The sequence below is a fragment of the Salvelinus alpinus genome, chromosome 17 (assembly GCF_045679555.1).
Source record: "Salvelinus alpinus chromosome 17, SLU_Salpinus.1, whole genome shotgun sequence".
Classification (NCBI taxonomy): Eukaryota; Metazoa; Chordata; class Actinopteri; order Salmoniformes; family Salmonidae; genus Salvelinus; species Salvelinus alpinus.
The window spans coordinates 19422028-19448708 of NC_092102.1; the positions used below are offsets into that span (position 1 = coordinate 19422028).

The window sequence follows — 26681 nt, forward strand, 5'->3', positions numbered from 1 at the left end:
CTCATTAAAAAAATCAAAGTCGCAAACAGCAAGCAAACAAACAGTCATCTCTCGACTGTAAATCACGTTATACGTCATTGAATTCGAAATTGTTCCTGGCTAAATGAGAGCCGATAAATGTATCTTGATTCTACAGCATTCACAGCAAATGATGTGGTTTTATTAATTTACTATTACAAGTAGGATCGAGACAGACATAGCTTATCTTTCCAGGTTGGTTATCATAGTGTGTACTCAACAGTCTTTCACAGAGGTAAACCACATCCTTGCTTAGCTTGAGCAATGACAGTTAGAATGCTGTAGATGTGTAACATATTTTGGCTGCATTTAGTCCACAGGGACACTGATTCATAGATGTTTCTTGCCCCGACTTCCCTCTATCGCTCATCATTATGGCCTCCATTCCAATGCATCATGTCCAGGTGAGTACTACTGTAGTAAAAAACATATATAATAATAATAATAATATTATCAAGTACACAGGATAGGTGCAGTGAAATGGGTAGTAGCCTACTTTGGTGGAGTAGCAGAGTAGGGGGCCATTTTAGGACAACTGCCACAGTGTTGTCTACCTCCCCCTCTACCCGCCGCTATGCTGACACCCCAAGCCCCTAGAGCACACTAGTCATATCCAATCAGACAGCCACAGGAAGCTGACACACACACACACATACACTCACACACACACACACACGCACACGCACACACACACACACACACACAAAGCTCACAAACCCAAACTGTGATGTACCATCAGTTGTCATATCAAAAGGACAGGAGAGGAGAGTGAAAGAGAAAGACAGCTTTGGGCTCTCAGAACAGAACACGGAGGCTGAAACATGGCAGAGGAGGTATCAGGTAAAAAGATTTTAGTCTGTTATCACACATGTATCATGATAAATTACAGAAATATCATGAGCTTTGGGCAAAATAAGTAATCATTTGTACTCATTGTGGTAATAATCGAGTATAAGTTAGTTTGGTACTTTTTTTGAGGGGGGCACAATGTGCTCAAAATACACTTAAGGATGAATTTGATATTGATGTACATTTATGTGATACCAAACCAAGATTAAGATTATCAGGAGCAGATGTCCCCAATATCCCCATGTGCTGCTTCTCAGACCCAGGACATTTGAATGTTATCAGTCGTCTTTTAGAATGTGAAAGTGGACAACAGCAATAAGCATTTCAGTGAGGTATAAAGAGAGACCCAAATGAAAGAGAGACAAGGGGATACCCATGAAACAGGTAGCTATTAAACATTATAAACTGGGTGGTTTGAGCCATGAATGCTGATTGGCTGACAGACGTGGTATATCAGACCGTATACCACGGATATGACAAAACATTTATTTTTACTGCCCTAATTATATATGGTGTGATATATGGCCAATATACCACAGCTAAGGGCTGTTCTTAGGCACGATGCATATACCACACCCCCTTGGGCCTTATTGCTTAATTATAAACCGGGTAGTTTGGGTCCTGCATGCTGATTGGCTGAAACAGCATTTCAGTCATGTGTATACCAGACAACATACCATGGCTATGACGCAAAAATACTTTACTGTTCTATTTATGTTGGTAACCAGTTTATAACAGCAATAGGGCTCCTCTGGGTTTGTGGTATATGGCCATACCATGGCTAAAGGCTGTATCCAGGCACTCCGCTTAGGCTTATTGCATATATGCATAGTTACCTTAACCATATCTACATGTACATACTACCTCAATCAGCCTGACTAACCGGTGTCTGTATGTAGCTTCACTACTTTTATAGCCTCGCTACTGTATATAGCCTGTCTTTTTACTGTTGTTTTATTTCTTTACCTACCTATTGTTCACCAAATACCTTTGTTGCACTATTGGTTAGAGCCTGTAAGTAAGCATTTCACTGTAAGGTCTACACCTGTTGTATTCGGCACACGTGACAAATAAACTTCGTTTTTATTTGATATTGCTTAATTGTAGTCATCTCTCACATTAAATCTGTTTCTAACACCTTCTCTCCATTTCTTATCACTATCTACTTGTCTTCCTCTATGAGTATTTATGAGAATAAATACTCTGCCATCCTCGCCCTACTTGCTAACTGGCCAAGGGAGACAATAGGAAGGAAAAGGTGAGAGGGAGGGTGGGAAAAGATAAATAAGCCTAAAACACAATACAATTGTACATACTATGTATGGTTCTGTAGGTACATGTTTCAAGGAAAAGGAAGAAGTCCCGTGGTATAAACGTCTGGTGTTTTTCTCCCATGAGGTGCTTTTTCCTCAAAAGTACTATAAGTTTGTGTGTGTGTGCACATTTTAGAGACCGTTGTAACACTGACGCACAACAAAGACAGCATGCTAAGAGCACATTCCAAATGGGCGTAGATGCAGGAAATTCCACTCCCTTTCCCAGAGGAACTGCGCACACACACACACACACACACACACACACACACACACACACACACACACACACACACACACACACACACACACACACACACACACACACACACACACACACACACACACACACACTTATCAATCTGATGAGCTGATGACAAGCTTGTTGTGGGGAAAGAACACCAGACCATGGGACTCTTTCTTTGTTAATTCAATCTGTAAATCAGTGGTGATTAACAGTTTAGATACACAAGCAAACAAATTCAGTATTCCTAAATTGAAATTAACAAATTAACCTGTAATAAATGTGCAAATTGAATAACAAATGAGCAAATAATGTGTCTCCCATCAAATATATATATATTTTTTAAATCACTTACTATAAATCCACAAGTAGATATGATTTGAGAACGGCGACTCAGACCGTCATGTGAGGATGTATTCACTAGGTGGCAGCATTAAATTCCCAAAATGGAAGAAAGCCCAAATGATGCAGGGGACATTTTGACAACATCCACAATGACTCAGACTGTGACTGGTGGTGAAGTGGAGGGAAGGGACACACAATAACCCCAGAGGACGACAATATTTATTAAGGCAGTGCTTGATGATGCTCGCTGGTTACTGTTTGGCCATCTCTTAGGGCCTATACTATACAAGGCCCAGCTAGCGGTTCTGAGCTCACAATGTTTACTGGCTTTTGTTTCAATGTGTTGCAATCATTTGTTTAAAAGATTGAATTATCGCTATGCCCTCAGTCCTAACACGTTTATGGTTTGAGATCAGCTGTGGGTCATTAAATAGGCGTGATGTATTTTTACCACACCAACCGTGTATCATTACAAGCCTTGTAAGTAGGCCTAAACCAGTCAACCAAACCGTTGAACTACCGAGTTGAAACATAACAAACATTTGCAGCCCTCATGACACTGGACTGTGCACTGTGCAGTCACTCTGTGAGATGCTATCTGATGGAGTCTAGCAGCTAGCTACAGCACGTGTTATTCCTTATCGAACAAACTGACGTGTTGACATTCCCTGAGGAGGTCATACAAATGAAAACTGGATTCCTTCTTCACTATGAGCATTCTTAAACTGGCATCTTGATGTCCCTGGAAGACAAACACTAGAGCCTCACTCAGCCTTCCTTAGCTTGTTCTGTGTATGTCTCTGCCGGAGACTGTACTTTTAGTTTATTTGTTTTTTTGTTTGGGAATTTTTGATCTTCTCCAAGCAGGATCGCAGATAGACAAAACATTCTTCACAGTCCTCAGGAAGACATATTTGGTAAGAAATTGTTGTTGCCTGCTTTCAGGTGGATTGTTTTCGTCAGAACTACAGGGAGAGGTTTCTTAGCCCGCTTTGAAGGGTTGAAACATTTCACGTAGACTACTGGTTTTTAATGGGTGCTATTTTTGGGTCAGATGTTTGTTGTACTAGGCAGCACACTGTGTTTTGTGAATACCTTTAACTTTCTCACCTACAGTCTAGGGAGAGGATGATGAGGAGAGGTGATATCCGCAACGGAAAAATACTTTGACAAAAAACAACAGGTGTCTGGGTCGAGATAAAGAAGCTGAGACACCCTGAGATATTCCGCCTTTCAGATAAACTCTATCTCTTCTCAAGGTCCAGGGTATATCTCCTCAGTGGCTATATAGAATGACACAAGACAGAGTAGTAACTGAGGCAGCTTAGTAACTAGAAAGAAGTGGAGAGCATGAGCTGTGACACCGTCAGTGGGGTCAGCCCAGGAAGGGCATCTCTCTGCTGGAACAATGGCTGGGATCGAAACAAGAGCCCTCATGACACTGGACTAGATGAGAATAATGAAATGACCGCATTACTTTGTGCTACTGTAGGTGGGAGAGAGCAAGTGTGCGTCTGAAATGGCACCCTATTTCCTGCATAGTGCCCTACTTTTGACCAGAGCCCTATGCCGGCCCTGGTCAAAAGTAGTGCACTATATAGGGAATAGGGTGCCATTTAGGACGGAGACCAAGGGTCAAGGGTCTGTCCAGCCTGACATTATACTGATTTACACTACCGTTCAAAAGTTTGGGGTCACTTAGAAATGTCCTTGTTTTCCATGAAAACATACATCAAATGAGTTGCAAAATGAATAGGAAATATAGTCAAGATGTTGACAAGTTTATAAATAATGATTTTTAATTGAAATAATAATTGTGTCCTTCAAACTTTGCTTTCGTCAAATAATTCTCAATTTCGCAGCAATTACAGCCTTGCAGACCTTTGTCATTCTAGTTGTCAACTTGTTGAGGTAATCTGAAGAGATTTCACCCCATAGTTCCAGAAGCACCTTCCACAAGTTGGATTGGCTTGATGGGCACTTTTTACGTACCAACGGTCAAGCTGCTCCCACAACAGCTCAATAGGGTTGAGATCCGGTGACTGTGCTGGCCTTTCCTCTGTCCAGTATCTGTGTTCTTTTTGCGTGTACTATTTAATGAAGCTGCCAGTTGAGGACTTGTGAGGCGTCAGTTTCTGAAACTAGATAGACACTCTAATGTACTTGTCCTCTTGCTCAGTTGTGCATCGGGGCCTCCCACTCCTCTTTCTATTCTGGTTAGAGCCAGTTTGCGCTGTTCTGTGAAGGGAGTAGTACACAGTGTTGTACGAGATTTTCAGTTTCTTGGCAGTTTCTCACATGGAATAGCCGTAATTTCTCAGAACAAGAGTAGACTGACAAGTTTCAGAAGAAAGTTATTTGTTTCTGGCCATTTTGAGCCTGTAATCAAACCCACGAATGCTGATGCTTCAGATACTCAACTAGTCTAAAGAAGGCCAGTTTTATTGCTTCTTTAAATCAGAACAACAGTTTTCAGCTGTGCTAACATAATTAAAAAAGGGCTTTCTAATGATCAATTAGCCTTTTAAAATTATAAACTTGGGTTAGCTAACACAACATGCCATTGGAACACAGGAGTGATGGTTGCTGATAATGGGCCTCTGTACGCCTATGTAGATATTGTCACGCCCTGGCCTTAGTATTCTTTGTTTTTCTTTATGTTTTTTAGTTAGGTCAGGGTGTGACATGGGGAATGTATGTGTTTTTGTAGTGTCTAGTGTAGTTGTCTAGTTATGTCTATGGCTGCCTAGATTGGTTCTCAATTAGAGGCAGCTGTGGTTCATTGTCTCTGATTGAGAGCCATATTTAAGGCAGTCATAGGCATTGGGGTTTTGTGGGTAATTGTCTGTGTCTATGTTGCATGTTTGCACTTAGTCTTTGATAGCTTCACGTTCGTCTGTTTGTTGTTTTGTTTCGTTGTCCTTCTTCTAATAAAGAGAAGATGTATTTTCCACACGCTGCGCCTTGGTCCTCTCTCTCTCCCATTGACGATCGTGACAGATATTCCATAAAAAATCTGCCGTTTCCAGTAACAATAGTAATTTACAACATTAACAATGTCTACACTGTATTTATAATCAATTTGAAGTTATTTAATGAACAGAGATGTTTTGCTTTTCTTTCAAAAACAAGGAAATTGACCCCAAACATTTGAACGGTACTGTACATCTCCTGAAACTGCCCTCCAGGCCAGGGCATAACAGAAAAACAGAACACTTATTGTGTTTCCACAGAACATTACTAGAGGAAAATGTATAGGAAAATACATTAAATTGTTTTTCCTCGCTCTTCTCTTTCACCTAGCAACGGCTTCAGCCATGTTCTCCATGGATACCTTCTTCAAATCTATCTTGTTGCCGTCCAGACGGATAACACCAGAGGAGGGTGAAGTAAGTTATCTGTTTACACATCAGGTCACCAAGACAACCACGAGTTCTCCTTCTTCATAATACAAACATGAACATCTTTAAAAGAAGGATAGAGAGTTATCTGAATTGTGAGGCAAGAGTTGGAGTGTTGAATTCACTATAGCGTAATTTGCCACTTTTACAATTCAACTTTTTTTGTTTGTTTAAATCAAGCATTAAATGTCCACAAAGAGAAATGACTTGGATACACTGTAATGTTTTACAGACACTGTATGATGACATGCATATTTGAATACCATTACGCACTTAATAATTAGGCTACAGGTAATTCCTGTTCAACGGGTTGTGTGCTGGGTTTCAAGAAAGGTCTGTGAAACCCACATGACTAATCACACCAGACTTTGAAATAGTTAATAAGACTTCATAGCAGAGTTGTTCTATGTAGGATGTATAGGTGGAGAATCACTCTTGCTGTCCGTCCTGTAACTATGTCATGCCTCCCCTGTTGTTTTTGTCTGTCCCTGGCCTGAGGCAGTTTATCTGTCTGTGTCCACGTGTCTGTAGCCTACTGCATGGTTAGACAGACAGCTGGGCTCACTGATAAGTGTCCACACACCCCAATCCTACACACACACGCAGGCAGACAGACACGCAGACATACAGACACGCACGCACACACAGAAAGGGGGAGAGAGAGAGAGAGTGAGAGAGCGAGGGAGGGGGAGAGAGATTGAGAGAGAGAGAGACTTTGCCAAGCAAAAATAACCCCAAAATAACTCAAAAATAACCCATAAATCAGTAGGAAACTACCTCTATACACACAAAAAAAATTGGGTTCCTCAAGGGTTCTTTGGGAAGGTGATGGATACTGATCCAAATAACCCTTTGAGCCCTTCAATGGTTATTTGCAGTTTAAAAAATTGTTCTTTCCTCTTTTAGCGATAATTCAAATGTATGGCCGGTGGATCATTCTAATATTTTGAGACTTGGTTTTCTCACAGCTCTTTTTGTGCAACCGTGAGCCATTCCAGTTGATCTAATCTGTTGTGTTATGCTATTAGATGTTACATACGACTATGGTCAGTGAAGGTGTCTTGTGAGAATGGATAATTAAGTCAGTAGTTCTCAATTTTCTCCTCAGGAATCCCCAGACGTACCAAAGCTAGCATTCCTGACAAAACTTGTTCATAAAAATAATAATAAAACCAATGGAATTATAACAATTTAATATGGCTATTAAACGAGAGTAAGAAACACTGTATGGTTCTAAAAAATAACCTTTGTAGAACCATTCATTTTTTTTCTATAATATAGCTTCGAAAAGGGTTCACTCTAAGACGTTTCTGTAATTTCAACAGTGAAACACGGTAGAATGCACAGTAAAATACCATCATTGTATTTTACATTATTAATTATGGTGCATTGTGGGAAGATGTTGTGGGCGAGGAAGTTTCGGGCTCATTATCATATTTTAAGGTGTGCCTTGTAAGAGGCTATATTTGTTGCACCCGTGAGAGGAAATGATTTACCCTCACAGAATATAAACTCAGCAACAACAACAAAAACATCCCTTTTTCAGGACCCTGTCTTTCAAAGATATTTTGAAAATCCAAATAACTTCACAGATCTTCATTGTAAAGGGTTTAAACACAGTTTCCAATGCTTGTTCAATGAACCATAAACAATTAATGAACATGCACCTGTGGAACGGTCGTTAAGACACTAACAGCTTACAGACGGTTGGCGATTAAGGTCACAGTTATGAAAACCTAAGACACTAAAGAGGCCTTTATACTGACTCTGAAAAACACCAAAAGAAAGATGCCAAGGGTACCTGCTCATCTGCGTGAACGTGCCTTAGGCATGCTGCAAGGAGGCATGAGGACTGCAGATGTGGCCAGGGCAATAAATTCCAATGTCCGTATTGTGAGACGCCTAAGACAGCGCTACAGGGAGACAGGACGTACAGCTGATCGTCCACGCAGGGGCAGACCACGTGTAACAACACCTCCACAGGATCGGTAAATCCGAACATCACACCTACCGGACAGGTATAGGATGGCAACAATAACTGCCCAAGTTACACCAGGAATGCACAATCCCTCCATCAGTGCTCAGACTGTCCGCAATAGGCCGAGAGAGGCTGGACTGAGGGCTTGTAGGCCTGTTGTAAGGCAGGTCCTCACCAGACATCACCGGCAACAATGTCGCCTATGGGCACAAATCCACCATCGCTGGACCAGACAGGACTGGCAAAAAGTGCTCTTCACTGACGAGTCGGATTTGCGTTTATCGTGGAAGGAATGAGCGTTACACCGAGGCCTGTACTCTGGAGCGGGATCGATTTGGAGATGGAGGGTCAGTCATGGTCTGGGGCGCTGTGTCACAGCATCATCAGACTGAGCTTGTTGTCATTGCAGGCAATCTCAACGCTGTGGGTTACAGGGAAGACATCCTCCTCCCTCATTTGGTACCCTTCCTGCAGGCTCATCCTGACATGACCCTCCAGCATGACAATGCTCGTTCTGTGCGTGATTTCCTGCAAGACAGGAATGTCAGTGTTCTGCCATGGCCAGCGAAGAGCCCGGATCTCAATCCCATTGAGCACGTCTGGGCCCTGTTGGATCAGAGGGAGAGAGCTAGGGCCATTCCCCCCAGAAATGTCAGGGAACTTGGAGGGGCCTTGGTGGAAGAGTGGGGTAACATCTCACAGCAATAACTGGCAAATCTGGTGCAGTCCATGAGGAGGAGATGCACTGCAGTACTTAATGCAGCTGGTGGCCACACCAGATACTGACTGTTACTTTTGATTTTGACCCCCCCTTTGTTCAGGTACACATTATTCCATTTCTGTTAGTCACATGTCTGTGGAACTTGTTCAGTGTATGTCTGTTGTTGAATCTTATGTTCATACAAATATTTACACATGTTAAGTTTGTGGAAAATAAACGCAGTTGACAGTGAGAGGACATTTCTTTTTTTGCCGAGTTTAGTAATATACTGTATTTTAGGAATTCTATTAACCTTATTCTGAAAATATACAGTAATTTGCAGGCCAATTGCTGCGAGTAATTTACTGTAAATCAGTTCCATACTGCATTTTTGTAGTGCCAAAAACCTTTGCAAATCTAGTGGTTATGTGGAATTGTTGTTTCTGATTAACATATTTTGAGGTGTGTCTTGTAAGAGGCTATATTTGTTGCACCCGCTGTATGAATTTAACTGATATGTGGTAGTGGCTCCCTAACAATTGAATGTCTATAGAGGACAGATCAGAGTGACAGGAAGGTTTAAACCTGTGTTGACTGGCTAGCCATGTCCTTTTGATCTGTTTTTGCCCTGTCGTCACTGTCACTTTAGAAGCCTTTGTTAAGGCCTAAATTGCAAGTGATATAAAACACCAAATAGCAGTTGATATTCTGTAATATAGAATTACTTATTCATTATTAGCAACTGCGTAAAAGTTTTTCAATACAATTCAACAATAAAGTGCTGTTTTGCTGTATATTTAATGCAGCATACTGTAAATTATGGTGCATTGTGGAAAAATATTCTGGGAGGGGAAGAATTTCAGGTGTGCCTTGTACTATATTTGTTGCTCCGACTCAACATATTGTGGTGTGTTTTGGAATCAGATAGGCCTGCTCTACAAAATGTTAGAAACATATATATATTTGTGACAAACCCAACTGGGCGCATATGTCAGTACAACGTCTAGTTTAGATTTACATTTGGTTGTCAACTAACGTGAATTCAATGTGAAATCAACCCAAATGTTCATCCTGTAATTGGATTTTAGTTCAAAGTTAGGTGAAAAAAATACGAAATTCCGTTAAATTTATGCATTTTTGCAAATCCCACAAAGTTTTCGACGTTAATTCAATGTCATGTCATCACATTGTTTTGGTTGAAATGACCGTGGGATAGGCCTACAGATGTAGGATATACAAAAAGTTTAGAACACTCCCAAAAGTGTCATCGCAACTGAATGTTGGGAACAAGAACAAGAAAATGGCAATTTGCTGCAGTGAATAGAGAATCAGATCCTTCTGAAGAGGTCGCGGATTTTAATGACTCCGAAATCACTTGACAAGCAGCGGGGACTCATTTGAGAGCAAGTGTGCTTACGCAAAGCTACAATCATGCGCCTGTGCTGAGATAGAGCTGAGGCTGATTGAAAAGTGGGTTGGAGTCTCCGTCGAGCAGAGGCAGCAGCCAGCAACGTCGTGTGAGGTGGCAGTGACAGCTGGGTTGAGTTTTGATATAGGCACAGTAGCCTAACAGTCAGGTTGGATACAAATAATATAGACTTGTGGCTTTAGTGACACAAGAGCAACATGTGGCGATTCAACTGGTCGTGCAATGTCCACTGTCGGTATGCTATGTTGTTGTAATGTGGGTCCGGTCTTTGTAACGGGTAGACAGACATGCTTGGTGCTCCCGTCTTCGACATGCGTTATGACCGCAGATCCACTAACCGTGAAAGTTGTTTTGTTTGACTTGAAAAAACATGCATCTGTTCCGGAGTTACAATTATCGAATTTTCCCGGATCATTATTCTGTGGAAACATCGACCATTCGAGGCATCAGTTGGGTATGTTATTATTCTTGCCTAGAATAGCATACCTTTATTTATTTTGTATTTAACCTCTGTTTAACTAGGAAAGTCAGTTAAGAACAAATTCTTATTTACAATGGCGGCCTACAAAAGCTACAGTTGCACAGGCTAATAGTATACTAATCATCATCACTAGGCTACTTATCATCATTATCTGCAACATCATTCCTTTTTTGTCTTTGCATTGTGCCTATTGTTTAGCTTTGAGATGGTTTGATGATGATCTGAGGATAGTGATGATGATGATGATGATGATAATGAGTGCTCATGGGTCATAATAGAATTCTTCATAAAAACAACTTTTTTCTTCACAAAGTAAAGTATGACCTTGACTGAAAATATTCTCAAAATAGTCACACCCATGGCAGTTTGATACAATGTTTTTGCAGGAAAATAGGCCTTCAATAAATGATATAGCCTATCACCTGGACATGTTTTGAGAGTGAGACTCACGTTCTAGGTAGAAATGAAGCACCACTGTACTTGATAAAAATAATGTGGTGGGAGGTAGAACAATCTGTACAGAAAGTCTGATTGTGGCTGCACGCATGTCACAGTCATGCTCTGTCTCGCTGCCTTTCGCACACACTGCACACTTCACTAATCAGTTACTATAAGCACTACAAGAGGAGGGAAGACGGGTCACACTTGAAAACACTGCAACACTTCAGCATAAAAGTTTACGTCACCGTATGTGATTGTGTCTCTGTATTAGTGTCTGCGTGGTGAGATGTGTGGGTGGTGTGCACTGCAGAGGTGTAGAGTGAATGGGGCTGTGGAGTCAGACAATGTGTTGGTGGAAGAAGTGAGGGGGGGGGGGGTGCTCACCACATCCACTGTGACACAGTCTGTATGTGTCCCCAAAATAAAAGCAGCTTCCTGCGTTGCATGTGAGAATGTGGAGAAGGGTCAGACTGACACGGGGACTTCTCTGTAGTCTTGGGTGTGGGGCAGAGGAGAGGAAGGTAGCGGAGACACAGACAGTTTTTTTTTATTACTCTTGTTATTTATAGTGCATTGTTTATTGTTCACCTCGATCCCCCCATTCAGTTTACATGGTAGACAAGAATGTCTATTTTCCCCTCAGCCACAGGAAGATTCCGAATTGTGCTCCTCAAGAAAGATCTAAATTTGGCTTTGTTATTGAATTGCTCAGGATTATACAAATCTAGAGTTATTCACCTACAGACTTTGTGATTAGCTGAATCTGTGATGACCTGACTATAAAAAGGCATAGGTCTTATATATGATCAATAACAGCTTAACAAGCAAAGGTGTCGCCTGTCAGTGGACAGTCCATTCAAAAAACACATATATTTGGCAATGTCTATGGAGTAGCCGTAACATATTACTGTAGGTAGGACGTCAATGGAAATATTACTTAATACCCTGATCTTGTGTTCACAAGTAACAACTGGATTGGCTGAGAACAAAACAATTAAGATGGTTTAGTAAAGCTTCTAAATATCATATGCATAGTGAGTTTGTTTATTTGTTTATGTGTATGTTGTTCTTCCTCAAGTAGCCTATAGTTGATTAATTAGGACACCCTATGGTGATGATGTTTTAATCTAGCCCATCTGCTTAATGTCCTTAAATCCACATTGACCTAGTCCCTAGAGGTTCAACTACAACTACAACCCCTCTCATAGATAAATAGATCAATGCTTTCATACAAAATCAAATGCTTGATCTTATTCATGTCAATAGCTGTGGGCGCATTGCAAAATATTAAAAGCTAAACATACAATACCCTGTTTTTCGTTTGATATTCGTAAATACACTTATTACATTGATAATACAGTAAGATATGGAAATGTAAAATAATAGACTTCGACTGGAGATTGAGTTCAGTTGGCCTTATTAGAACCGTGGTGCAGTGCTCCATGCCTTAGATGATCAGGCAAACATCATTATTCCTAAAGCATCTGTGGCTCCACGTCATCTTTGTGTCTGTTTGATGATGTGTCTGGAATGCAGAGGCGGCATGCAACAACATTAGACCCAATTAAACTGGCTTCACACTGGGCGCCAGCTAACTCTAGTTCATTAAGACACACATGGCACGTGTGGTCTGATACCACCACTAGTAAGCAATGCAGACAGAGTCATCTTTCTAGAATTAATAGATGGTAATAAGGTCTGTACCCCAATGTCCATGCTTATTGCAATGCATACCAGTGCTGGGGTGGTGGTGGTGACTCCTGGAGATAAACAGTACAAAATTACTCACATTGGTAGAGGTCCTCATAATAAGAGATACATAGCAAAAAGGGCACTTCTTGATAAGAGGGAAATGGCATCTGGTATTTCCCACTGTATGCCCCATACTGCTGCCAGGCCTTCAACTTTGTTTCCTTGAGTTGTTTTGTAAGATGCAAGGGCTTCTCCAAGGAAGAAAACAAAGTCACTATAGCCTACAGGTGTGTCTGTGTGGTGCTACATTAGGCAAGAAGTGACGCCTCTACAAGCATGGTTCTGCTGCTCTCAGCATGGCAGAGAGAGAGAGCAGAAGCGACAGAACATATGAGAGAGACTTAAGTCTATTTTATAGAGTTGGCTAACAGCTGAAGAGGGCAATGTGCAGTACCTCTGGTTGGGAGCATGTGACAGTGTTGGCAGTAGGACAGACCAGCACAGTTTACTCTGTCAACAGAAAGGAAGGGTGGAGAGGTCTCCACGCTAGGAGCCATTGAACACCTGACTTAAGAGAAGAAAAGCAATCTAGTACAATAATAAGAAAAGGGGATAGAGGAAGAATAGTGTATTATTTATTTTCTTGACTGCAAATGGAGCTGAGGGGAAAATGATGTGTTCAATCCATTTTCTTTTTAGCTGCATTTGATACCCAAGCCCAGCACAAGGCCATCAATAGCACTCCCACACAAAGAGAGACGAGACGACAATAACTCGTCAGGTTCCATATTTCTATTTTCCATCATTTGAGCTGGCGATCCCACACCGCGATACAGTGAAAATGTGAGGCCTGTATCTTATAAAATCAATTTTCTTCTGAGTGGCCCTCAAGGTAAGGCACTAACCAGTCATGAGTTAACAAGACCTGGAAAGATAGAGGAGAGAATGGCCTGAACAAAGCCCTTGTAAATGACTGTGTACTCCGATGACACCTCAGCCAGCGGAGTCCATCCATGTCATGCAACTTAGCAGCTGGTTTGGGAACACATTTAGAGAGGCTGTCAGTGGATCATAAAAGAAGAGTTATAGAACAACAAAAGAGGAAGTGGGAATTAGGCTACAGGATAGTGTTGATGAGTTGAGAGGAGGGTTTGCCCATATATCATCGGGTTTAGGACATATATTGCATGAACCAGTAGACATATAGAAAAAACTCACTGAAAACAAACTGAACACAACAGTATGTATCTCATTAGACATTAGAATATTTCACATTCAACCTATCTTTCTGGTCCCACCCAATGGTTTCTGAGAACAACCAGTTTAACCAGTTCTGTTGGAATGCCTATGAGAGGAAGCCATAATATATTATAGGCCTTATTATTCAGCAATGCCTTGATATTATAGGCTTTCTGGACTGGACGTGAACCTCTATGATGGAATAGTGAAATTATGTAATAGTAGGTTATGTTTCTTTCTCTCCCACTTTCCCGTAGACCCCACTGCCAGAGGCCCTTGACACACAGGACACCATGAAGCAGGTACGTGGTATGCCGATCAGGGACAGTGCCACACACCCACCAGGGTTGGGCTCAGTTTGAATTGAAGGCATATTTTAGTTTACTTCCTCAATTGACTGCCTTCAATTCTAATCGATCCCAACCCTGACACACACAAACACACAGTACAGTAGTACTTCACATCCCTACAGCTAGTCTTAGACCTGAATCAAACTGCTCTGGCTTCTGATTCATCTTTGATGAATCACAATCTTCATGAGAAGAGAACCAACAAGGTCATTGAGTTGACATGTAAGAACATTATTTATGTCGGACATTTTGATCTCACCCTCAAATCATCTGTTACACCATAGAAACACCACAACAGCATAGTAGAAATGGTGAATGGAAGTTCAAGTACAGTAAATAGTAGTTAACCTCTTAAAGCTATAGATCCTTAGGGTTAAACATTTAGTATTATTAATTTACACCATATTACATCATATAATGCCCCACGTTTTCTACAGTGTGCCATGTGAAATGCCAAGACTCGCAAGACCTTCAACATACACTTTGCCTCAATACGATGATCCAATGTATGAGCATAATGACATTCTACAACGATTTTAGTAATCTCAATTAAATGTCAACCACAACCTGTTGACATCGGACATGGCCCGGCCTTAAGGCTGTATTTCCAGCAAATTGTTTCTCCTGGGCACTTTTAGCCACTGCGCCAGCCTTTATTGTTGCAGCGATGGCGTCTTCTGTAACTGCTGAACCTGTTCTTTTTTGAGTTCCTAATATCACTGCTTGAGCAGTGGAGTCTTTAAAAACACATTCCAATCCAGGCGAGCACTGCAGTCACAAGGAGTCTAAAGGACACTCCAAGATCCACAGCTAGCTAACTACCCCCCCCCCCCCCCCGCCTTCAGGCCCTCACTACCCCCCCCTGCCTGACCAGAGCAGACCCAACCCTCTCACTCCTTTATCTAACTGCTCCTTCAATAGCCCCCTCACAGGAGAAATCAGCCTGATAACGGTGTTGAAATGGAAAGACAAATCTGGCTCCTGACTGGTATTATTTTACCCAATATACATAGACGCAGTCAGTCAGGCACACACACGCTCACATGCGTGCACACACACACAGACACACACACGCACACACACACAGCCGGTCTCACTTTGATACATCCAGAATCTCCAGGAATAAAAACAGTGGAACAGTGTTCTCTTCTACTCCAGGAAGAATGAAAACACAGTAAAAGATCAATGCCAGTAAATAGGCCTATACAACATTAAAGTTCAGTTCAGGTCTATGTTTTTTCTGCACTGAACATGTAGGGAGTATCTTTAATAAATATCCAGTCAGCCTTGGAATGTTCCTAACTTCCCAAGGGCTTTTTCTGTGTGAGTGCTGTGTGTATTTTGGAAAGGGGAGAGAGGATGCAGGTCTTATAGCTAATGGGAGAACAGTAGCGAGGCTACAGGGAGGTTGGCTTTGTTGGTGCTTCGTTTGGTTGCTAGTTGTTGTTCTTGTTTTTTATGTCTTTGGAGCATGTGTCAAACTCAAGGCCTGCGAGCCGATTCAATCTGGCCCAAGGGTGGTTTGAGTAAAAAAATATGTTTTTTAGTTTTAAATTTTTTGGGTGGAGGGGGCACGATCTCAATTGACATTGAAATGACTAAAACCAAATAGAAACTGTAGAAATGATAATTGACCGAATGTTATAGTCTCTTTACTCTGTCCAGCTTGCTAACAGTCATCAAAACTTAAGCTAGACAGTCAGGGAGCATAGAAAATTCAAAAAGCGATGGCTAGAGGACATTTTTTTTCACATTTTTATGGCAAGGAAATATACAGTGCAGTAGTATTCAGACCCCTTGACTTTTTCCACATTTTGTTATGTTACAGCCTTATTCTAAAATGGATTCAATCTACACACAATACCCCACAATGACAAAGCAAGAACAACAGAAATACCTTATTTACATTAGTATTCAGATCCTTTGCTATGGGACTCGAAATTGAGCTCCGGTGCATCTTGTTCCCATTGATCATCCTTGAGATGTTTCTACAATTTGATTGGAGTCCACCTGTGGTAAATTCAATTAATTGGACATGATTTGGAAAGGCACACACCTGTCTATATAATGTCCCACAGTTGACAGTGCATGTCAGAGAAAAAACCAAGCCATGAGGTCAAAGGAATTGTCTGTAGAGCTCTGAGACAGGATTGTGTCGAGGCACAGATCTGGGGAAGGGTACCAAAACATGTCTGCAGCATTGAAGGTCCCCAAGAACACAGTGGCCTTCATCAGTCTTAAATGGAAGAAGTTTGGAACCACCAAGACTCTTCCTAGAGCTGGCCGCCCGGCCAAACTAAGCAATTGGGGGAGAATGGCCTTGGTCAGGGAGGTGACCAAGAACTCGATGGTCACTCTGACAGAGCTCTAGAGTTCCTCTGTGGAGATGGAGAACCTTCCAGAATGACAACCATCTCTGCAGCACTTTACCAATCAGGCCTTTATGGTAGAGTGGCCAGATGGAAGCCACTCCTCAGTAAAAGGTACATGACAGCCTGCTTGGAGTTTGCCAAAAGGCACCTAACGGACTCTCAGACCATGAGGAACAGGATTCTTTGGTCTGGTGAAACCAATATTGAACTCTTTGGCCTGAATGCCAAGTATCACGTCTGGAGGAAACCTGGCACCATCCCTACGGTGATGCATGGTGGTGGCAGCATCATGCTGTGGGGATGTTTTTCAGCAGAATGGACTGGGAGACTAGTCAAGATCGAGAGAAAGATGAAAGGAGTAAAGTACAGAGAGATCCTTGATGAAAACCTGTTCCAGAGCGCTCAGTACCTCAGAATGGGGCGAAGGTTCCCCTTCCAACAGGACAACGACACTAAGCACACAACCAAGTCAACGCAGGAGTGGCTTCGGGACAAGTTTCTGGATGTCCTTGAATGGCCCAGCCAGAACCTGGACTTGAACCCGATCGAACATCTCTGGAGAGACCTGACTGTTAAAGGCCATCAGACTGTTAAATAGCCATCACTAGCCGGCTACCACCCGGTTACTCAACCCTGCACCTTAGAGGCTGCTGCCATATACATAGACTTGGAATCACTGGTCACTTTAATAATGGAACACTAGTCACTTTAACAATGTTTACATACTGCTTTACTCATTTCATATGTATATACTGTATTCTATTATACTGTATTTTAGTCAATGCCACTCTGACATTGCTCATTCTAATATTTATATATTTCTTAATTCCATCATTTTACTTTCAATTTGTGTGTATTGTTGTGAATTGGTAGATATTACTGCACTGTTGGAGCTAGGAACACATGCATTTCGCTACACCCGCAATAACATCTGCTAAATATGTGTATGTGACCAATAGAATTTGATTTCATTTCATTTGAAAATAGCTGTGCAGCGATGCTCCCCATCCAACCTGACAGAGCTTGAGCGGATCTGCAGAGAAGAATGGAAGAAACTCCCCACATATAGGTGTGCCAAGCTTGTAGCGTCATACCTAAGAAGACTAGAGGCTATAATCACTGCAGAAGGTGCTTCAACAAAGTACTGACTAAAGGGTCTGAATACTTATGTAAATGTGATATTTCAGGTTTTTATTTTTAGTAAATTTTCTAAAATTTCTAAAAACTTGTTTTTGCTTTGTCATTATGAGTTGTTGTGTGTAGATTGATGAGGGAACAAAAACTTTTAATCCATTTTAGAATAAGGCTGTAACGTTTTTTTTTAAAGTCAATTGGTCTGAATACTTTCCTAATGCACTGTAATTCATTTTAAGTTGGGCCCTCCAGACCTCGTTGAAGACTGAATTTTGCGAGCTGGGAAAATGAGTTTGAGACTCCTGGTTTAGAGATTTGAGATTGTTCTGTTAGTTATCTAATGATGATCAAGATGGTGATTGTGGTTTGGGGTTTGGTGCTACGTATATTCACACAGGTTAAAAAAAATAAAAAATAAAAAATCTCATCAATGCCGTCAGGCTTTTTTACCTAAATTGGCACTTCCTGTTTTGAATAAAGGAAAAAAATCCAGTGCTGTAGCTTGGTATTTCTGAAATGGGGGAGGAAGTGTACTTGTTGGAAACAATAACCCCTCAGAAGGTCTGACGTGGTCTTGTCTGTATAGAGAGTGGGATGTGAGATGCAGTTCCTACAGCTCCTCTGCCCACCGGCGTGGTGCTCCATCCCTCCCTCCAGGTACAGTCATGTTCCAGAGAGAACAGAAGAGGAGAGAACAAAGCCCACCAAGGTCACAGCACAGAGGGAGACTGTAGACTCGCCCACAGAGGAAACTTCAGAACATTAGTAGAAACTTGACACTATTTAACACAGACTATAGGCACAAATATAGTAAACCCACACACCACACTCAGTTATTGAAACAGTTACTCTCACTGAGCCAGAGAATGAAGGTAACAAAGTGACTTTATTTAAGTGTTGTTATAAGAAGAAAAAAAAGTGTGGGAGGAAAGGCCATAACCACAGACCACATTAGCCATTGTCAGACACAAACCAACCCACCCACAAATATACAAACCATTTTAACAGGCCCATATGTTCCTTTTGTGATACTACACTATTCAAACACAGACATAACATTCAAAGGCCGACTTTGACTTGGTCTCTATAAGAAAGTGTGTCATTAATGTTTATCTAAAGCACATATTCAGCCTGTTCCGGACCTGAAACGTCAGAGAGAGCAGTGTGAGAGAGAAAGGGCCACTTCTACAGTACATACAGTATGTCATTCACCAGCACTGGCACACCTGAGGGAAAACTGTTTACTCTAACCTGAGTTCCTCCTGCCTATACTACTAACACATGGGCTATAGTCCCTAGATCAGTGGTTCCTTACCTTTTTTGAACTGCGGCACACCTTTATGGATCCATTTTGTTTTTAGCACCACACCAAAAATGTCCCTATTAATTTATTTAGTGGTAATGACCCCCATCTCATCTGATCCCTACTGCAAAATTCTCTATTTTCTGTGACAAAAGTTTTTTAAAGATTAAATACAGTTTATTTAAACTATTTTCATAGTTCCTTAATCACAAAGATTCATTTGTGTGTAACCCTGTAAGAGCGTCCCACGAATCCGTGCAATTTTTTGTAAAATAGGTCTTTAAACTAACGGTTTGAGCTAGAGACTTGTGGTTTTCTGCATTGTAATGGTGCAGCCACCGACACAAAGCCATGCATGCTGTGTTTGTTTATATGGCAGAGGCTGTGGTACAGCTAAACCTATAAGAGCTTATTTATTCTTCATATGAAAATGTGGACGGAATGTGACGCATATTGCGTGAGCTCTCGACCAATTTTTAAAAATAATTGAGCTGTGCATCGCTTTGCGTCGCTCCGTATTGCTTCTCATTGGCATTAATGGGTGAGGGCGGGAGGTCCTGAATAAACACAAACTTACTTCCTTGACAGCAGCTCTGTGCTGCTAAGCGAAGTGTAAGAAGTATGAATGCCCTGACTTGGCCAATGCAGATTGACCATGTAGCGCCTTTAATCAGACTTGCCTGTGCTAATTGTTCTCACAGGCGAAGTAAATTGATACAACCCACTGGGCAAAAACTTTTTGAATCAACATTGTTTCCACATTATTTCAACCCAATAAATCATTGCGATGAGACTGGCTCAAATCAAATTGTATTTGTCACATGCGCTGAATACAACAGGTGAAGACCTTACAGTGAAATGCTTACTTACAAGCCCTGAACCAACAATGCAGTTTTAAGAAAAATACCATAAAAAAATAAAATGAAAGTAACAAATAATTAAAGAGCAGCAGTAAAATAACAATAGCCAGGCTATATACAGGGGGTACTGGTACAGAGTCAGTGTGCGGGGCACCGGCTAGTCGATGTAATTGAGGTAATATGTATGTAGAGTTATTAAAGTGACTATGCATAGATAATAACAGAGAGTAGCAGGAGTGTAAAAGGGGGGTGACGGGGCAATGCAAATAATCTGGGTTAGCCATTTGATTAGATGTTCAGGAGTCTTATGGTTTAGGGGTAGAAGCTGTTTAGAAGCCTCTTGGACCTAGACTTGGCACTCCGGTACCGCTTACCGTGCGGTAGCAGAGAGAACAGTCTATGACTAGGGTGGCTGGGGTCTTTGACAATTTTTAGGGCCTTCCTCTGACACCGCCTGGTATAGAGGTCCTGGATGGCAGGAAGCATGGCACCGGTGATGAATCAACATAGAAAACTAAATGGATTTGCCAAAAAGTATCAACGTAACGCATTCCGTATTTTTTTCACCTAACTTTTAACCTAAACCGAATGACATGGTGAAATGTTTTGTTGATTTCACATTGAATTCACAATAGATGACAGCTCAACCAAATCTAAATCAAAACCAGACGTTGAACTGACGTCTGTGTCCAGCGGGAAAGGACTTTGCTCATGATGTACGCCCCTCAACTGATAAAAATGTAACAACATGCCTGAGCAAACTGGATTTGTAGATACAGATGTAACCATGAGCTATTCAAGTTTCAATGTCAAATGCACAAGTACAGTCAAATGCCATTCTTGCAAGCGCTGAACCCAACAAGGCAGTAATCAATGTCAATGTAGTACTAAAAATAACATAAGGTAGAAGAAAAACACACAAGAAATAAAAACAAGATAACTAAGAAGCTATATACAGGGTCAGTTCCAATACCATATTTACAATGTGCAGTGATTCTGGAGTGATAGAGGTAGATATGTTTTAGGGTAAGGTGACTAGGCATCAGGATACAAGATAAACAATGTATTTATCTGAGTGGCAGTGGTGCTCCCAAGTCAAAATTGAATGTGCATTCCACAGGTCACATTTATAAGTGTGTTCAAAAAAATGATCAAGATTAGGAAAAGGTTTGCAGCACACCTGACAGCTTCTCAAGCCACACACGTTGAAAACCATTGCGCTAGATTACATGCTTAGTAGATCTACATTTTCTCAAGTTGTTCATCACAGAGTTCACAGAGTTTTAGAGCTTTTGTTCTTACAGTATATACAGAACCGAACAGATTGATGATGAGTGATTATGTCCTGTGTGTTTAGCTACTTAGTAGGTGGGGTGCTGTACCCAGGATGTACTGTATGAAACGTTCTGTTTTGGTCTGTTGTTCTAAGAAAATGTGTTTAAGATTGCAAACTGAACACAGTCACAGTAGAAATGCCAGCTTGTCTGCAATGATGATGGGGGATTTATGCATTTGGAGTTTATTATCTAAGTGTCAGAGGTCAGAGATGACCAGGCTGAGAACATGGTGGTAGCTAGTGGTCCCACGGGAACAGTCAGGGCACATGGGAATAGTGGTGACCTCCAGCCAGCACAGCCAGTAGAGCCAGTCTGCAGTCCCCTGGGACCAGTCTGCAGTCAGTGGAGAGGAGGAAAGGTTCAGAATGATGCATACAGTCTGTAGACACTAGATCTGGGAGCAGGACAGCCTGTGGGAAAACAGAGGTATGAAGGGGGGGCTTGGGGGACCCCTCAGTTAACTTCTCACACAGCAGGTGTGTCTCTTTGAACTTTAAAGTAGTGTGCAGGTTTCCCCGTTCTTTTGTACATGATTCTGAAAAATGGATGAGAACCCCAGGTTCTGTCAGGTTGTGTTGTCTTTGCAGAGGCCGGAGTCGGCAGATCAGTCACGGGTCAGGAGCCAATCATTTCATCCTGAGTGGCTTGGAGCCAGAGCCATTGGCCAGGGCAGGCTAGGGGCTCGGCTTTGGGGACAGGAGAGAGAGGGGAGAGGGCCTCACAGGCTGCCCAATCCACCACAACACCAACCAGAGCAGGCTAAGGGCTGAGGCCTGGCTAGGGGCCAGGCGTTTAGGAGAGGAGGCTAGGAAAGCACCGTCCAACACAACACCAAGCCAAGTGGAGACAAAAGCTAAAGGAAATGGTCTTTGTTAAGTTCAATCTGAATCTCAAGACCACCACCTTGGACAAACAGCGCCCTGAAGGAAGCCCAATAACAAACAATCAGCTGTGTGAGTCACTCGTGGAATCACAAGACTAGGACCAAGAACATATTGAGTGGAAGGGAGTGAAATGAAGACATTCTAGTTCATTAACAAACCAGTAAATATTGATATTTAGTCGTTTGTAATATTGGTTTTGTCATGGAGGTTGCGTATAAACAGGAAATGGTAGGAAATAGGCTGCACAGCAACAGACCCAATGTGCTGTGAGTTACATAAGCTTTAGTTTGCATCAGTGGTTGATACAGATTTTACACTCTAGTTTTTTTTCTTCTCACATTCTGTTTGGGTGGTAGAGCATGGCAGAGAGGAGTGAGATAGGAGGGGGCAGGGAATGGAAAAAAATTAGAAGTGTATTAGAATTGATACTACTTAGAGAATCTGAGAGGAGGCAAAGTGAAAACTCTCAGAATGGCAAAGTTGTCAACGTAGCCAAGTGACATCCACTCACTCTCTGATGAGGAGACAGATATGTGTGTGGTGTGGGAGAGTTTAGCAGTGCAGTAACTCTCTCTATAACACATTCTCACCAGCTTTCCTCCCACACACGCACAATTAGGGACTCTAGCCCCTGCAAAGCAAAACACTCCACTCACACCAGTGATGTATGTGACATCACACATGGTTTCTGTAATGCTTCTCACAGAATATATGTTTTCTGCCACTGCCACTTGCTTTTCACTTTTCATTCTAGCTCCTTGCATGCTAAGTCTACACAGTGGGTCACTGTTGTCACTGTCTGTTGTCACAAGACCTTCTGTGTGACATTTCACATTTCCTGCTTTATTTATATGACCTCATGTCTTTATCACGTCATGAAAATTACACAGAAGTAAAGGCATATTGGTTGTGTTTATATGATAAGCAGAGAAAGAGGTCCATTGTCCAATTATATATTGATTTGCACATAGCCTACATTTGACTGTATCAAGTATTTGATACAGTATTTCTCTCTCTCTTTCTCTCACACCTTGTAGTTTCTGTCGGATCGAATTCTGAAGGCAGCCAGGGTGGTGTATAGTGCCTTGATAGAGCGTAGCCCTGGCCTGATCAGAGACAGAAAGCATCACCTGAAGACCTACAGGTATGGAGCCTTGATTGCAAATTCTATTATTACTTTGCCTGTTTGTCTTTCTGAAATTAAAATACTAGATCGTTTCCTTGTAGAAATCTCACTCTTTCCCTTACAGACAATGTTGTTCGGGGAAAGAGCTTGTTGATTGGCTGATGAAGCTAAACGAATGCTTCCAATCAAGGAGCCAGGCAGTTGGCATGTGGCAAGTCCTGGTGGATGAAGGAATCATTGTTCATGGTAAGAGACTTTAATCAGAGTGAATGTATTATCATCATGTATTGTCAAATATGATCATTTGACAAGAATCAACCGCTCCCTGCTGTGAGTATAACCAAACTCAATGTATCCTATCACAATGTAGTGAAGCAGGAGTTAAACTTCCATGACAAAGACACTCAATTTTACCGCTTCCTGGATTTGGAGTTCGGACTGAACCACATGACCAATGAGAAACTCTCACTGAACCACATGACCAATGAGAAGGACCAATTAGACGATGAGCTGCAGGAGGGTTTGTCGTTATTACTGCAGATTGGTCCAGATGCTCTTTTGACCATGATTTTACGTAAATGGTGAGTTCCATTTTATTATGCTGTGTGTTTGTATCAAGTTTGTTTTACATTTCAAGTCAAAGGGAAATTTCCATCCTCAGATGGACAATAAACTTCTATTGTTTTATATCTGCTCTCCTATTGTATCATATATCATCATCGCATATCCCGTCCTCTCTGCAGCCCCAGCCAGCGTAGTGCGGAGGACCTGGAGGTGATCTATGAGGAGCTGCTTCATGTCAAGGCTGCTGCTCACCTCTCCACCTCAGTGAGTTGCAGCTTCCTGTCCTGTCTTTGGCTGCGTCCCAAGTGGCACCCTATTCCCAATGTATTGCATTACCATATGGTTCTGTCCAAAAGTAGTGAGCTCTACAGTGAATGTGGCGCTATTGAGGACGCATACAGCCTGAGTCTAGTCAGAAGATGTTCTGTAGAACCCGTGCTACACCAGTCCATGGCCCACATTCACAGTCTCAGAGTAGGAGTACTAATAAAGCACCAGTTTTGCCTAGATCGGCGGTCTTCAACCTTTTCTTGCCCAGGGACCGCCTCCCAGGCAAACCGGCAACCCAGCGACCCCCATCATATGTTAGCTAAAACATTCAGGTGAATGATAATGGCAAGGATATATGGATAAGTCAAGAAAGCTTACGAGGGGCCAGCAGCACTTGCCACACTGGTAGCCTATTGGTGGGGACTTTTTCAAAATCTATGTCAAATACTCCAGGGAGTGTAATTGACTCCTAAGAGTGTAATTTTCTCAGTATTAGGATTTAAAAACTAAAGTTGTCATAATTTGAAATAAGATATTCTACTCTTTCTACTGTAGGTGTGTCATTCAAAATATGTTTATTCTGTCGTTGCTAGCGATATTCATAATAATCTTATTTTTTTATCACTTTTATTTCTATATATATATATATATATATATTACAGTACCATTCAAAAGTTTAGACACACCTACTCATTCAAGTGTTTTTCTTAATTTTTAACCATTTTCTACATTGTAGAATAATAGTGAAAACATCAAAACTATGAAATAGCACATATGGAATCATGTAGTAACCAAAAAAGTGTTAAAGAAATCAAAATATATTTTATATTTGAGATTCTTCAAAGTAGCCACCATTTGCCTTGATGACAGTTTTACAAACTTGGCATTCTCTCAACCAGCTTCATGAGATAGTCACCTGGAAGGCTTATCCAACAATCTTGAAGGAGTTCCCACATATGCTGAGCACTTATTGGCTGCTTTTCCTTCACTCTGCGGTCCAACTCATCCCAAACCATCTCAATTGGGTTGAGGTTGGGGGATTATGGAGGCCAGGTCATCTGATGCTGCACTCCATCACCCTCCTTGGTCAAATAGCCCTTACACAGCTTGGAAGTGTGTTTGGGGTCATTGTCCTGTTGAAAAACAAATGATAATCCCACTAAGCGCAAACCAGATGGGATGCCGTATTGCTGCAGAATGCTGTGGTAGCCATGTGCCTTGAATTCTAAATAAATCACTGACAGTGTCACCAGCAAAGCACTTCCACACATCACACCTCCTCCTCCATGCTTCACGGTGGGAACCACACATGTAGAGATCATACGTTCACCTACTCTGCATCTCACAAAGACACAGTGGTTGAAACCAAAAGTCTCAAATTTGGACTCATCAAACCAAAGGACAGATTTCCACCAGTCTAATGTCCATTGCTCGTGTTTCTTGACCCAAGCAAGTCTCTTCTTCTTATTGGTGTCCTTTAGTAGTGGTTTCTTTGCAGCAATTCGACAATGAAGGCCTGATTCACACTGTCTCCTCTGAACAGTTGATTTTGAGATGTGTCTGTTACTTGAACTCTGTGAAGCATTTATCTGGGCAAAAATAGAGGCTGGTAACTCTAATGAACTTATCCTCTGCAGCAGAGGTAACTCTGGGTCTTCCTTTCCTGTGGCGGTCCTCATGAGAGGCAGTTTCATCATAGCGCTTCATGGTTTTTGCAACTGCACTTGAAGAAAGTTTTTGACATTTTCCAGATTGACTGACCTTCATGTCTTAAAGTAATGATGAACTGTTCTTTCTCTTTGCTTATTTGAGCTGTTCTTGCCATAATATGGACTTGGTCTTTTACCAAATAGGGCTATCTTCTGTATACCAACCCTACCTTGTCACAACACAGCTGATTGGCTCAGATGCATTAAGAAGGAAAGAAATTCCACAAATTAACTTTTAACAAGGCACACCTGTTAATTGAAATTCATTCCAGGTGACTACCTCATGAAGCTGGTTGAGAGAACGCCAAGATTGTGCAAAGCTGTCATCAAGGCAAAGGGTGGCTACTTTGAAGAATCTCAAATATAAAATATATTTTGATTTGTTTAACACTTTTTTGGTCGTTACATGATTCCATTTGTGTTATTTCATAGTTTTGATGTCTTCACTATTATTCTACAATGTAGAAAATAGTAAAAATAAAGAAAAACCCTGGAATGAGTAGGTGTGTCCAAACTTTTGACTGGTACTGTATATATATATATATATATATACAGTGGGGCAAAAAAGTATTTAGTCAGCCACCAATTGTGCAAGTTCTCCCACTTAAAAAGATGAGAGAGGCCTGTAATTTTCATCATAGG

General features: G+C 41.5%; 1 protein-coding gene across 7 annotated transcripts in view; it reads left to right on the plus strand.

Moving 5' to 3' along the window:
- Positions 1-719: 719 nt before the first annotated feature.
- rapgef3 (Rap guanine nucleotide exchange factor (GEF) 3) overlaps positions 720-26681 on the plus strand; it is a 43563-nt gene continuing 17601 nt past the window's right edge. For 4 of the 7 annotated variants that reach the window (XM_071347760.1, XM_071347763.1, XM_071347765.1 and 1 more), the window contains exons 1-7: positions 720-858; positions 6073-6158; positions 14388-14432; positions 23408-23514; positions 23621-23742; positions 23867-24077; positions 24240-24324. In XM_071347760.1, the coding sequence (XP_071203861.1) occupies positions 840-858; positions 6073-6158; positions 14388-14432; positions 23408-23514; positions 23621-23742; positions 23867-24077; positions 24240-24324 (675 nt within the window). In that variant the 5' untranslated portion in view covers positions 720-839. Of the gene's footprint in view, positions 859-3406; positions 3687-6072; positions 6159-10131; positions 10732-14387; positions 14433-23407; positions 23515-23620; positions 23743-23866; positions 24078-24239; positions 24325-26681 lie in introns of those variants that run through there. The other 3 variants (XM_071347762.1, XM_071347761.1, XM_071347764.1) reach the window with 3 other exon arrangements.